General features: G+C 33.6%; 1 protein-coding gene across 1 annotated transcript; it reads left to right on the top strand.

Annotated features, from left to right (window-relative positions):
* Positions 1-1,453: 1,453 nt before the first annotated feature.
* On the top strand, positions 1,454-3,170 carry LOC133203322 (E3 ubiquitin-protein ligase TRIM17-like). The gene has a single exon (XM_061339132.1). The coding sequence runs from the start codon at positions 1,454-1,456 to the stop codon at positions 3,146-3,148; it is 1,695 nt and encodes a 564-aa protein (XP_061195116.1). The 3' UTR covers positions 3,149-3,170.
* The last annotated feature ends 10,155 nt before the right edge of the window (positions 3,171-13,325 follow it).

The raw sequence follows: 13,325 nt of genomic DNA, 5'->3' as shown, positions 1-13,325 counted from the left end.
GGTAACTTTTCAATGATTTTGCCACATAGAGATCTTTTTAATATGCTATTAGTACCAGAAACATCAAACAAAGGCTTCTTATTTCTCATAATGGCATCAGAAATGCCTTTTTATGTCACATTGTATGAGGACATTATGACACAGCACTCAACTGAAATAGCTAGCTCTGCTGAGAAATTCTTCTACCTTGTAGTAAAGAATCTTGATGAGAACAGTACTTAGATTACCCTTCCCTACTATCTTATTCTTTTCTCTTTTTTGAGAGAATGAGGCGATATTTTTTAATTTAATCTCCACTGCTAGATTTTCACATTAAACAATAGATCTCTTTAGCAAGCGATACCTATAACTGCCTTAGAAATTGTGTACTTTTCATGTAGTTTAGGTATTAATTTTTCAATTTAATTTATTATCATTAACACAACTATAATAATTTATGAAAAGTACTAAGGTGCAATGACATTCACCTGTCACAAATTCCAGATATAGGAATAAGGATTCATTAAAAAGATTTTGTTTGTTTTACAGAATTAATAATTTGTTTATTGAAAAGTTATAAATCATGAGCATGAGCACAGCTTTAGCATCTTTTTTGTTTTTGCACTAATATGTTTAATATCAGAAAAGTTAAATCTATTTAGGCTAGTATATGTTGAAGAAAAAGTTGATGTGAACTAACATTTCCCACAACTTGGCAAATATCAAAGTCAACATAGCTAGAGATAACATAATTTGTACATGGTACAACACAAAATAAATCAATACAGTTCACTAGCTGATATCCATGTTACACATCAATTCAAATTTAATCCCAAAATCATATCAAAAAATAAAAATTTTAAGAAAGAACTCTTGAGATATTTTTTCAAGTGTTGACTTCTTGAAATTACAATAAAAGAGATTTAATTTTTTTTGGACTATCTTATCAACATGTTGATACATTAACCAGCAGGATGTTTGCCTTTCTGCATATAATGTAAATGTTGTAAACATTTCATAATTGTTCAGATGAATTTATATATTCGATATAAATACCTACTAAATTGTAAAATGCTACTAAAAAGTACACTTCATGTCAACAACTGAGCTTATATTATGTACCTACACACTAGCAAATTAGGATTAAGAAATAGAGCAACATAAACAGATAAAATGTAAAAGTGTGTCAATTTATTAGCAAAGTTTATGTAAGCTTGGTACAAGATGGTTATCCCAATGATAAAAAAAATTCACATGGTTTGTTTTATCTCCACTGATCAGATAAATCATCGCAGCCATAGCTTCATGTTCATGCAGTCACAGATACAATTATAGATTTAGCAGGTAAAAAATTCATTTCCTTCCTCTTTTGTTTATATCCAATTTTATACAGTGCATGCTTTTTAAAAATTGTATTATTCGATTATTAAGTATTGATAATTAAATTTTACAGCAATTTCAAGACTTTGATAAAATGGATGCCAAATTTTGTGCTCAAGATATTATCAGATGTGACCTGTGTAAAGACAGGGTTGTACAAATGCACTGTAACTTATGTCCTATGAATCTGTGTAAGGACTGTGTGGTGGAGCACATCTCTGATGTCTCTAAGAAGCATGATGTGGTGCCTCTTGCATTGAGAAGATCTAAACTTGTGTATCCTCAGTGTCTTACCCATTCTGAAGAGAACTGTGAAATGCACTGTGAAGACTGCAACATTCTAGCATGTTCCAAATGTGTTATTTCTGAGAAACATAAAAGACATCATTTCAGATGTCTACAGGATTTAATGAACTCCAAGAAAGAAAGTATTGAAAAGGAAAGAAAAAGACTGAAGGAAACAGTTAAGTCAACATTTGAAGATATTGCTACAGACATAGAAACCCAGCTAGCTGAAATAGATGGAAAATATGAGAAACTTGCATCAGAGGTCACAACACATGGGGAGGAATGGCACCAAGAAATTGACAAAGTTATACAGAAAAACAAGGAAGAAATCAACAAGATGAGAAACCAACACAGAGATGCCCTCAATAAACATCTTAATAATATAAAGAAACTTGTTGTTGATATCAAACAGTCTATATTAGAAACTGAAGACATTTTACAATCAATAGAAGTAATTAAATCACTTTCCTATGAGATAAATTCAGAAAAATTTACCAAACTTCCATCCAAACTGATAGTTATGTTTCCTGTATTTACTGGAAATAATAATCAAGATCAATGTTCTCAGTTGTTTGGTTCTTTATCACCATTATCCCTTATAATAGAAGAACATGGCTACACAATGAAGACACCAGACGCCGTATTCTGTCCTCCAGTCAAACCACTGCTTGATGAACCAGAACTCATCACCACCATAGACACTGGGTCTGACCGACTATTCAGTGTTGCCTGTCTCAGTGATCAAGAAATCTGGGCACGTGGAGGAGACAAAATCATGAAACTCTACAACCTCCAAGGCAAACTACTGAAGTCAATCCAAACCAAGTCTGGGAACATACCATATGATATAGCAGTGACAAGGAGTGGAGATCTAGTTCATACTGACCCTATTTCAAGAACTGTAAACATTGTGAAGAATAAACAGATACAGGAAGTGATCAGACTACAGGGGTGGAAACCTTACTATGTCTGTAGTACCTCCTCTGATGACCTCCTGGTTACCATGTACAGTGGTGAAAATGAACATTCAAAAGTTGTCCGTTGCTCTGGATATACAGAGAAACAAACCCTTCAGTTTGATGATAAAGGTAAACCTCTGTATCCATCTGGCTACCTTAAATGCATCAGTGAGAACAGAAACCTGGATATCTGTGTGGCTGACCGTGATGCCCATGCTGTAGTGGTGGTTAATCAGGCAGGTAAACTCAGATTTAGATACACTGGTCATCCCTCTACTAACAAGAAATCATTCTATCATTTCTTTAATAAGAAGGGATCATCCAATTTTGATCCACGTGGCATTACAACAGACAGCCAGAGTCAGATCCTGACAGCAGACGGCGACAACAACTGTATTCACATCCTAGATCAGGACGGACAGTTTCTCCGTTACATTGATAACTGTGATCTACAGTCTCCATTTGGTTTATGTGTAGACACCAAAGACAACCTCTTTGTGGCTGAGTTTAGAGGCAGAGTGAAGGAAATCAAATACATGTAAACAATATGTGATAAAATTTATTTTTTATGGTATTGTTATTATAGAACAATATACATTTATTGCTGATAGTGAGGGATACATGAAGATTTCTTCCCCATGAAAAATAATATTCTCGGAGGGCAACGCCCGAATAAGATTTTTCATGGGCGAAGAAATCTTCATGTCTCCCGAACATTCATGCAATAAATTGTTTATTATACCAAATCAAGCACAATGCGGGAAATATAAAGAAAATTCAATGAATAAAGTGAACATTTGATAGGAACAATATGAAACAGATGTAAGTTACACCACTAGCCGTGCATCATTAAAAAATCCTTTGTGAGAAGCCTGGGTGATTTACAAACTAGAAACATTCAAACCCCACCCATGAAAACAATATTCTAAATATTTATATTTTTACACGTTTCAATCGACACAATCAATCAACGATTAAGCAATCTAATGCAGTAGTAACCATCTCAGTAGCTGCATTGTGACGTCACAATCGTGAAACACGACGTTTTGTTGCAGGCCAAACATGACTGTCACGTGACTGTCCCGGCCAATCAGACTCTTTTGTACTAGTGATTATTTGTATGAGGTATAATAATATCTGTTCTAAATGTCTAAGATATTTGTATAACTGTAACAGTTGCAATGTTACAATTTCTGCTGAAATTTACAGTCTCCTCTCGATTGTTATATATATAAATGCAAGATTTATTCAGGATGGCTATACGTATGTGAACAAGATTTGGGAGTAAAAATACAACAGTCAGCATAATAATTATAATTGTATAATGATTTGGCAGTACTACATGTATATGCTGAATAGTGGTAAGGCTTTGACACATGGTGATGTGAGAAAAAACTTTTAATATAAAATGACTTATATTCAAGAGGTCAAGTTTTTGTGGTTGAAGAAAAAAATCGTGATTTGATTTGTTGAAGAAATGATGAACTGTTTTATACTGTGAAATCACTGGTTCATGGGGTTGTAGTTTTGTAGGTTGCCCATATATACAGAAGATTCAATAAATAAATACATGTATGTTGACAAAATTGTACTGTCTTGGGGATGTAAATTCTTGGATTAGGGTGACCTACACCTCCCCCCTCCCTAAGTATTTATGATTCCATTCCATAGTATTAAATTAAAAAAAAAATTGGGAGGCCACATATCACAGGTGTCCTTAAACCATGAAAACAACAAAAATCAAACCCCTATGAAAATTGGTTATTTTACAAAACTAATTAAACTTGTACCTTCTGAGTTGAGCTCATCTAGAGATTCCTCCTCTTCCTCTGTCCCTACCCAGAACAAGCTGAACCATCCTCCCCAGCTTTCTTCTCCTCTTGTTTATTCTTCAGTTCTTCTTTCCTTCTTCTTTCTCTTTCTCCCGTTTCTTCTTAATGTGGAATTTTAAGTGGAAAACAATTATTTTAGTAACTACAAGATCTGTACTATATGTTCATGTAACACAATCTCCCTCCAGGTAATAAAGTTTATTAATAAATTGATCAAACTGACCATGAATACTGATGGTTCATCCTTGGGTATAATATTTTGATATCGAGCGTCTTACAGAGGGTTCTAAATATTATGGCCATAAAAATTTTGAACCTGGGTTTAATATTTTGTAAGAGATAATTTCTTCACAGTGTTATTTCAAACCTTTTATTGGGTTCAATGCTGTTGATCACCAGACATCTTATTTTCACAAGTTAGTTATATTGTACTTATCGAATCAACTGAGAGATATAAACCCCTATGCAGGTGATGAAGGTATATTGCTGCATAAGTAAGGGAAGTTGATGATTGAAAAGTTAGGAAGTTGATGAGCTACCGTGAACGGTGGGTTCAAATAGATATCATAACACTATAAAAATGCTTAATACACATAAAATATGTTATTTCATTAAAGGATATTCTGGGTTTTTTTTTCTGTTCACTACTAGTGACCACTGCTGCCTTAATGTTATAATATAAGCTATAGTGTCTTTTCTCCTCTTTGTACGTTTGACTTCAATGCTCCAAAATCCTGACATTCCTTCAGAAAAGTGCTACATGTACATGTAAGTGCAATGTCACATAGTCAGTTCCTCGATCTTCAGTTGAACCTTGACCTGAATAAAACATGGACCCATATCTTTACTTTTGCCTTGTCTTTTGACTTGATTGATAGACAAAGTCATGTTTCCTTATCATAACTGTGACCTTTGAACTTTTTTATTGTAGTTTTAGTATCTCAATTCAGGCAATTACCATGCTTTAAGGTTGACCTACTCAAAAATTCCCTTGACCTCACTGAGGACCTTTTGATCATGACATTATGATTTTAATACAAAATTAACCTTTATCTAATTTATGCGAAAAATAGGACACTAATTTTATTCTTAAAACACCATTTTCTTTTTGACATACTTTGAATCCTTTACCCTTATATTTCTGTGGTTAATTTACCTTGAGCCTAGATTCTGGCCAGAATATTGGTGACGTCCATTGATTTTTCTAGTTGTCCAACCTTTGTTTAATTCTCTGGTCTTTGGAAGACTCCAAATATTGCTTGTACACCTACCAGTTTTTACATAGTCTTGTCAACAATTATTTAAAAAGAAAATTCATTTTCCATAAATACAAATATGCCATTGAGATATCTGGCAAAATAAAAAAAATATATATGTGGTTTTATATCTGATATAATCTTAAGGACAGATGATACAAACATTTTTTTTTTCTTTGGAGGAGACTTATTATCATGTCACAGTTTTCGAAAAGTGGATAATTCTTTGAATTTTTCTCCTTAGACTTGGAGAATGAAATACCTTCCATATTTTCCCCAAAAAGTACACAACTAGAGTAATCATTGTAAAATTGTTTAATCTTCATTCATTTACCCTCTTTTTCTTCAGAAATGTTTCTAAAGGAGCACAGAGTGAACTGATATTACATTTACTCAATAACCTGTTGTATTTTCTTCCATAAAAGAAATGATACTTGGAAAATTTTAGTTGATACTTCAATAAAATTACAAATGTGGACAAATCACACTCAGTAAAGGTTTACAAATGAAAATAAATTTCAGAATATGTAAGCATGGTGCTAAAAGTGTAATATAAACTTTTTTGAAATATACCAAGCCAGATGAATTTTATGAGTAAAAGCAAAATGGTAAAAACCAGTCTGAATCACAGAGGCTGATTTTAAACATCGATTCTCTGTAAGGACCGAAAATGCTTGGCCACGCACTATTATGGAATTTTATTTTATCTCTATAATATTAGAGAGTGCCCTATATAAAGACTATTGGTGGGTAAATTTTGGACAGTACCTCCTTGGTTACCATAGCAACGACTTTGAAATATTTTGTTATGGCAAAGCTGACCTGATTGTCATCACCATGTAAAATAGTACCGTGCTTCCTTAATGTAGGAAAGTTATGAACATAACATGGGTTTCATTTTATAGCTAAGTAATCAAAGTTTTGTGCATCTAAATTTTATTCAATTTAACCCAAGGTTTTTCATATGATACAGATCAGTTTACATAAATTTGTCATAAAAATGAATACAAAGGTGCATATTTCTTGATATGCATATTAATTTTTGCAGGCAATTGAAACTTAGACAAAAGGTCTTTGTAGTAAAATCGAGCTTAGATCTAAAAGATGCAAAAAAATTTGAGGTGGGGAAATCAGTTAAAAGTCATATTCCAATTCCCCTCAATTTATAACTTTTCCTAAAAATTATCATAGAGTTATTTCCCTTTGCTGACTCTTTTGCACTGAAGACAAAAAATTAAACTGGTGTTATTTCCCTTTGTTGATTGACTCTCCTGTTTTGAAGTCTTAAGAAGTTTATAACAACTTGTGGCAAAAACAGACGACAGAAAAAAAAAATGACAAAGTAGGTCATCAAATGAAGGAGACACTGCTTTCTCAGCATTCAACTTGATAATGATGTAGATCTTTATTAATAGCGATCGCAGCGAGCGGCGCGAAGCGCCGCTCCCAATGCGAGCTCTAACGACAACACCTGGGCTAAGAGAAAATTCGGACTTTGCACATTGATCCAAATGAATTTTTTTCCGCAGTAACCACGAGACCCACAATGCAAGCTTGTTGTTCTTGCTCTTAACTTCGTTCTCGCGGTAACAACAACTAAAAATTCACAAAAAATAAACTCACCTTAATTTAATGGATATATTGCGTACAGATAGTAGATTAAACGTTCTTCGTTAAAATTTTGCACTTTCTAAACTTCGTTTATGAAAAATGCAGCTTACATACGACGTCATGTGACGTCACAGTCTAGACGTTTCAAAATGTCATGTGCTGTTTGAAGCATGTGAAGTGACGGATCTTAAAATTAAAACAACTGCGCTTGCCCCAACGGTCGCACCGTCAACATATTAGCGAGCGCAGCGAGCGGCGCGAAGCGAGTTCAATAGACTAACGTGTAAGAACAAGAAAATTCGGAATGAAATTTTTACATACGTCAGGCAAATTTTCTTGTGAAACATACCCAGAATTCCTTCGCTACCAGGGTTCCATGCGAAATTCTTCCAAAACATACAAAAGACCAAGGATAATCATTCATTACAGAGAGATACGTTTGCTTTTCTTTCTTTGCAGAGAGCTTAAAAGATCTTTAGTCTCGTTCAACCAGACGCTCGGCTGTCTCCGTAAATTCCGACGTCATGTGACGTCACAGTCTAGACTGCGTCTCGTGCGGTTTGACGTTTGAAGAGGCGGATCAACGGTACAAGTGTAAGCTGCTATATAGCTTTTTGATGGTACAACTGCCCTCGCCCCAACGGTCACACCGTAAAACATATTAATAGATTTTTAAAGTCAAATTCACTTTGCAAAATATTGAAACAAAATTTATGAAGTCTGACTTGCATTCCCATCATGTGGAATTCCATGTACTGTAAAACCCATGAGAAAAATGCAAGATGCAATTGGAGGAAAACAACAAACAGAAGATATATACCGCAGTCAGTGGGAATAGTTAGACAACCCTATGCACAGGTATAAATTTGAATGTTTTCAAATATTCATTTTATGTAAAAACTACATGTAAGAAGCTTACAAAATTGACATAATGTTTAAATTAAATATTCTTTTTTATATAATAGACCTAATTGATCTATATTCAAAGATCACCATGTTAGCAGGATATTCCAGATATATATCATAATAATATATTTGCATTCCAGGAATTTTTGCTTGCTTCAGAAGGCAACTTACTTTGGAAAATCATAACTCCAAAGTTTATCAAAAGGAGGAGAATGTTATAGAAGATGTAAGTTTGTATGTACTGAAAAATATACACAAGGCAAAATAAAATATATTTTTGGTAACGTTGTACACAGTGGCAGATCCAGGAATCTTGAAAGGGTGGGGGCGACCAGTTAGGTATCGGGGTAGGGGCTCAAGGCAACACCAGAAAAAAATTAATTTATTAAATCTGATGTATATTTTGGTCACAAAGGTGGGGGGTGTGCTGGGCCCCCTCTAAATCCGCCAGTGGTACAGTTTAAACTCTGATTTGGCCAAAAAAGTCTTAGGGGTGGTGGGTAAAAAAAAAATAGAGATGGTCGACTTAACGGAAGCACATAATTTTTTTTTTAGCCTAAAAAGAATCATATAATTTAGATTCACTGTAAAAGAACAAAACATATTTAACTGCAGCTATAAATACCCACTAATAAGATATAAATATAATATACCCTTGTAAATATATATATTCATGATTGACAATATGAATGAATTTCTTTAATTTGAAAAAAAAAATAATATCTTAAATATATTTTAGATTAACTGGTGCTTTGAAAAGAAAAAAAGATGAAAAGATACATAGAAAAATAATTTTTAGTAAAAAGCAGGTGATTTTTTTTAACATTACAACTGTCTGGATATGGAATTTCCATTTTTTTTATGCCAACTACCACAATAAATTTATCAAATCTTTTATAAAAGTCATGATTTTGAAAGATTCCTGGGGGGGGGGGGTAGTAATTATGAATGAAATACAAATTGGTTGTTGATTATACTTCTATGTATTGTTACATTTTAGGATTGTGACACAGTAGCATCACTTATGAAAGGTTGCACTCAGATAGTACATTGATAAAGGATATACACATGTACATGTACAGGGTGTCCCAAAATATATGATACCATTTGAAATAGCTGCCACGAACTCATCCCTTGGCCAATTTCTTTGATATATGTCTCTAAGAATATTTGAATAAGTACAATTTTTTAACAACAAAATATTCCAAAAAAATTCTCACACTTATGAAATTGCAAAGTAACAAATTTACATCAAACTTTTGCAAAATACTGCAATTTCAATCGAAATGAATTATCAACAGAGCTAGCTACCCTCATTTTGAAACTGTAATTATCAGTCCTAGTCTTAGGTTACTGCTGCTAAACCCAAACCAGAATCCTTAACATAATTATATAAAAGGTTTACCTCTGATGAAAATTCAGAGGTAACTACCGAGACAGGCACTGTTGTCTTAAGTTAAGGAATTTTGTGCAATGTCTAAACATTATCATTACACAGATAAACGTCATTTAGAGGGCATCATTTAAAAACTATTGCATTTTTCAAATTGAACTCATTTTGTTGTTTTCTTTTTAATGACTGTCAAATTATGTGAATAAAATTGGACAGTATATGCAATGTTTATAATGCATTTGTTGTAATTCAATATTCATTATATTAGGTTTTACAGAATCTTGAAATGGTATCATATATTATAGGACACCCTGTATTATGAGCAACTGAAAGTACCCTCCAATTTAATTAATTCAATTTTTTATTATAATTTTAGCTCATCTGAGCTGAAAGCTCAAGTGAGCTTTTCTGATCACATTTTGTCCGGCGTCCGTCTGTCTGTCCGTCTGTCTGTCTGTCCGTCTGTCTGTCAGTCTGTAAACTTTTCACATTTTCGACTTCTTCTCAAGAACCACTGGGCCATTTTCAACCAAACTTGCCACAAAGTATCCTTGGGTAAAGGGGATTCAAGTTTGTTCAAATGAAGGGCCACGCCCTCTTTCAAGGGGAGATAATTAGGAATTACTGAAAAAATAATGGCATCATTTAAAAATCTTCTTCTCAAGAACCATAGGGCCAGGAAAGATGAAACTCATGTGGAAGCATCCTCAGGTAGTGTAGATTCAAGTTTGTTCAAATCATGACCCCCGGGGGTAGGGCGGGGCTGCAATGGAGGATCAAAGATTTACATAGAAATATATAGGAAAAATCTTTAAAAATCTTCTTCTCAAGAACAGCAAAGCCATGATGAGTCATATTTATATGGAAGCATCCTCAGGTAGTGTAGATTCAAGTTTGTTCAAATCATGACCCCCGGGGGTAGGGCGGGGCAACAATGGAGGATCAAAGTTTTACATAGAAATATATAGGAAAAATCTTTAAAAATCTTCTTCTCAAGAACAGCAAAGCCATGATGAGTCATATTTATATGGAAGCATCCTCAGGTAGTGTAGATTCAAGTTTGTTCAAACCATGACCCCCGGGGTAGGGCGGGGCCACAATGGAGGATCAAAGTTTTACATAGAAATATAAAGGAAAATATCTTCTTCTGAAGAACTGCAAACCATGATTAGTCATTTTGATATGGAAGCATCCTCAGGTAGTGTAGATTCAATTTTGTTCAAATGATGACCCCAAGGGGTAGGGTGGGGCCCAATGGGGGAAGGAAAGTTTTACATAAGAACATATAGAAAAAATATTTCTTCTCAAGAACAGAAAAGCTATGTTTAGTCATATTGATATGGAAGCATCCTCAGGTAGTGTAGATTCAAGTTTGTTCAAATGATGACCCCTGGGATAGGGAGGAGCCACAATGAGGGATCAAATTTTTACAAAGGAATATATGGGAATTTTTTTTAAAAAATCTTCTCAAGTACAACAAAGCCATTTGTTATACTGACATGGAAGCATTATCAGGTAGTTTAAAATTCAAGCCCCCCCCCCCGTCTTTTCAATACTGAACTGATTGTGCTTTTGTCTAGCCAATGTGCGCAGGTGAGCGATGTGGCCCATGGGCCTCTTGTTTGATTATATTTTGGATTTTTTTATTATTATTATATTTTGGATTTTTCAATTGCAATGATTTGTGAATGTGTCATAGAAAATATATTTTATATATAAAAAAAAAAGTCGGGGAAAACCCTTTGGGTATGGAGGGCAGGGGAGGGGGGCGTCCCGTCCCCAAGCACCTGTGATATGAAGCCTGCTTTTTAAAGTACACATGCATGAATTTTGAGGCAATTTATTTAAAGTATAGATGTATGTTTTTTTATTCCAGAGGAAAAGATGAAAATGATCATTTCAAGTATCACTTTTCAAACCCATTTAAAATTCTTCTTGACTGGTCAGACACAACACCACATTATGGTCAACCTCTGATGTAAAGAGAAATCATGGAAACATCAAGCCTAGCTGTTTCTATTGCCTACAAAATTGCTATATAGCAGCTATTTTCTACATTTTGTTTATCTCTAGATACATATTTTGGATAATGTTTTGATGTAGATTCTTGCTTGATTAATAATTTGGAAAAAAAAACCTGTTTTTAAAAGTGACGATAAAATTTTACAATATACACATGAATATGTGTATGTTTTCTGATTGTAAGACTATAAATTAATGGTTTTATTTTCAATGGCGTGTTAATTTATGGTCTGTCTAAATAACTCTGAATTTCTTTAACCAAATAAAATTGAGATATAAAGATTTGCATCTGGGAACAAGCAAAATTTAAATGGAGGAATTAACATTAGCTTGTCAAATTTTAAACCTGCTAAATTAATATCTACCTACCTATGCATGAAAAAGCAATAATTTATTATTCATTTATTATTTTTTGGTTGAAAAGTATCATTAGAGTTTTTATCCATTATCTTTTTCCATTTTTTGTTTAGTATTTGAAAATGTTGTTTACTGAAATAAGTTCCAGTGAAAAGTTGAATAACTATTTTTCTTTAGATTTTGAGTTATCTGCCCTTTGAAAAGGATCATAGAGAATCAATAATCATTCATTTAATTCTGTTTTATCTTATTGATTATCTTTAATAATATTTATTAATCATTCCGTTTGTCTTATTTGTCAATGAGAAAAACGTTTGGAAAAGAAATTTATATAAAACAACCAGTGTCTAGTAACATTTTGAACAAATTATTATTTGGCAAAATGCCAATTTTCGAAGTTAAAAAATACGGAAAACGAAATAAATCCCACTCTACTTTTCATAAAAGTTAACTAATATTATAATGGTGTTTCTAAAATTTCAGGTGATTTTTTCTTGAATTGCCTGTATTTCTTGAAAGACTTCTTGAAATACAAGGTAAAATCGACCGTTTTCAAAATGTAAGAATTTGATCATCTTTGAGCCATCAATTGAAGAATTTGCAGTGACTTATAGAATTTTTTTCATTGTGTTATATAGTGCTTCATTTGTTCTATTCATATAATGTATGAATTATCTCAAAATAAGAAAGATGATTAAGCCACATGAAATCAAGTATATAGCATTTTTATGCCTACATTGAGAGTAAATCGGGCAAAAATCTATATCAGCCCGTTACCAAGGCAACCAAGGTAGTAACCTTGATTTTCAATGTTGATTATGTCATAATGTATGGGCTTTAATCACCCGAAAAAGTTTCATGAAAATCGCTCATGGTGTGTGCCACAGCCCTACAGTAAAATTTTAGTCCTTACAGGGAATTGATGTTAAATCTTAAAATTGTACATCTTTTTCCCAAAATCATTCTGATTTTGAAGAATTTTACAACTGTTACGTCCCAAAAGAGATTCATATTTCTTTTCCGAAATAAACATTTTCCAAATATTTAATTATCAATGATTAAAAAATCATATTTACTTATTAATTTTCCTTTTAATGGTTTTACTTCATCTCATAGTCGCCCGTTAGAGCGTCTGCTCTAGAGTCGCGAAGTAAGGAGTTGATCCTTACGTCGCGGGTTCGAATCCCACTGTGGGAGGTGGTGACCGGTCCTTCGGATGAGACCGTATAAACCGAGGCCCCGTGTCGCAGTAGGTGCTGGCACGAAAAAGATCCCTCACTGCTCAATGGCCCCAAGTACCGAGCATAGGACAAAATTTGCAGCTCTCCACCGGCAAGTGGTG

Source organism: Saccostrea echinata, unplaced genomic scaffold (genome assembly GCF_033153115.1).
Source record: "Saccostrea echinata isolate AGI-Se365-2 ecotype Australia unplaced genomic scaffold, CSIRO_AGI_Sech_v1 ptg000050l, whole genome shotgun sequence".
NCBI lineage: Eukaryota > Metazoa > Mollusca > Bivalvia > Ostreida > Ostreidae > Saccostrea > Saccostrea echinata.
This window is presented reverse-complemented; position numbering and strand designations above follow the sequence as displayed.

What these genes read in the sequence shown, in the direction of transcription:
- LOC133203322 (XM_061339132.1), top strand. Translation starts at nt 1,454, where the DNA reads ATGGATGCCAAATTTTGTGCTCAAGATATTATCAGATGTGACCTGTGT.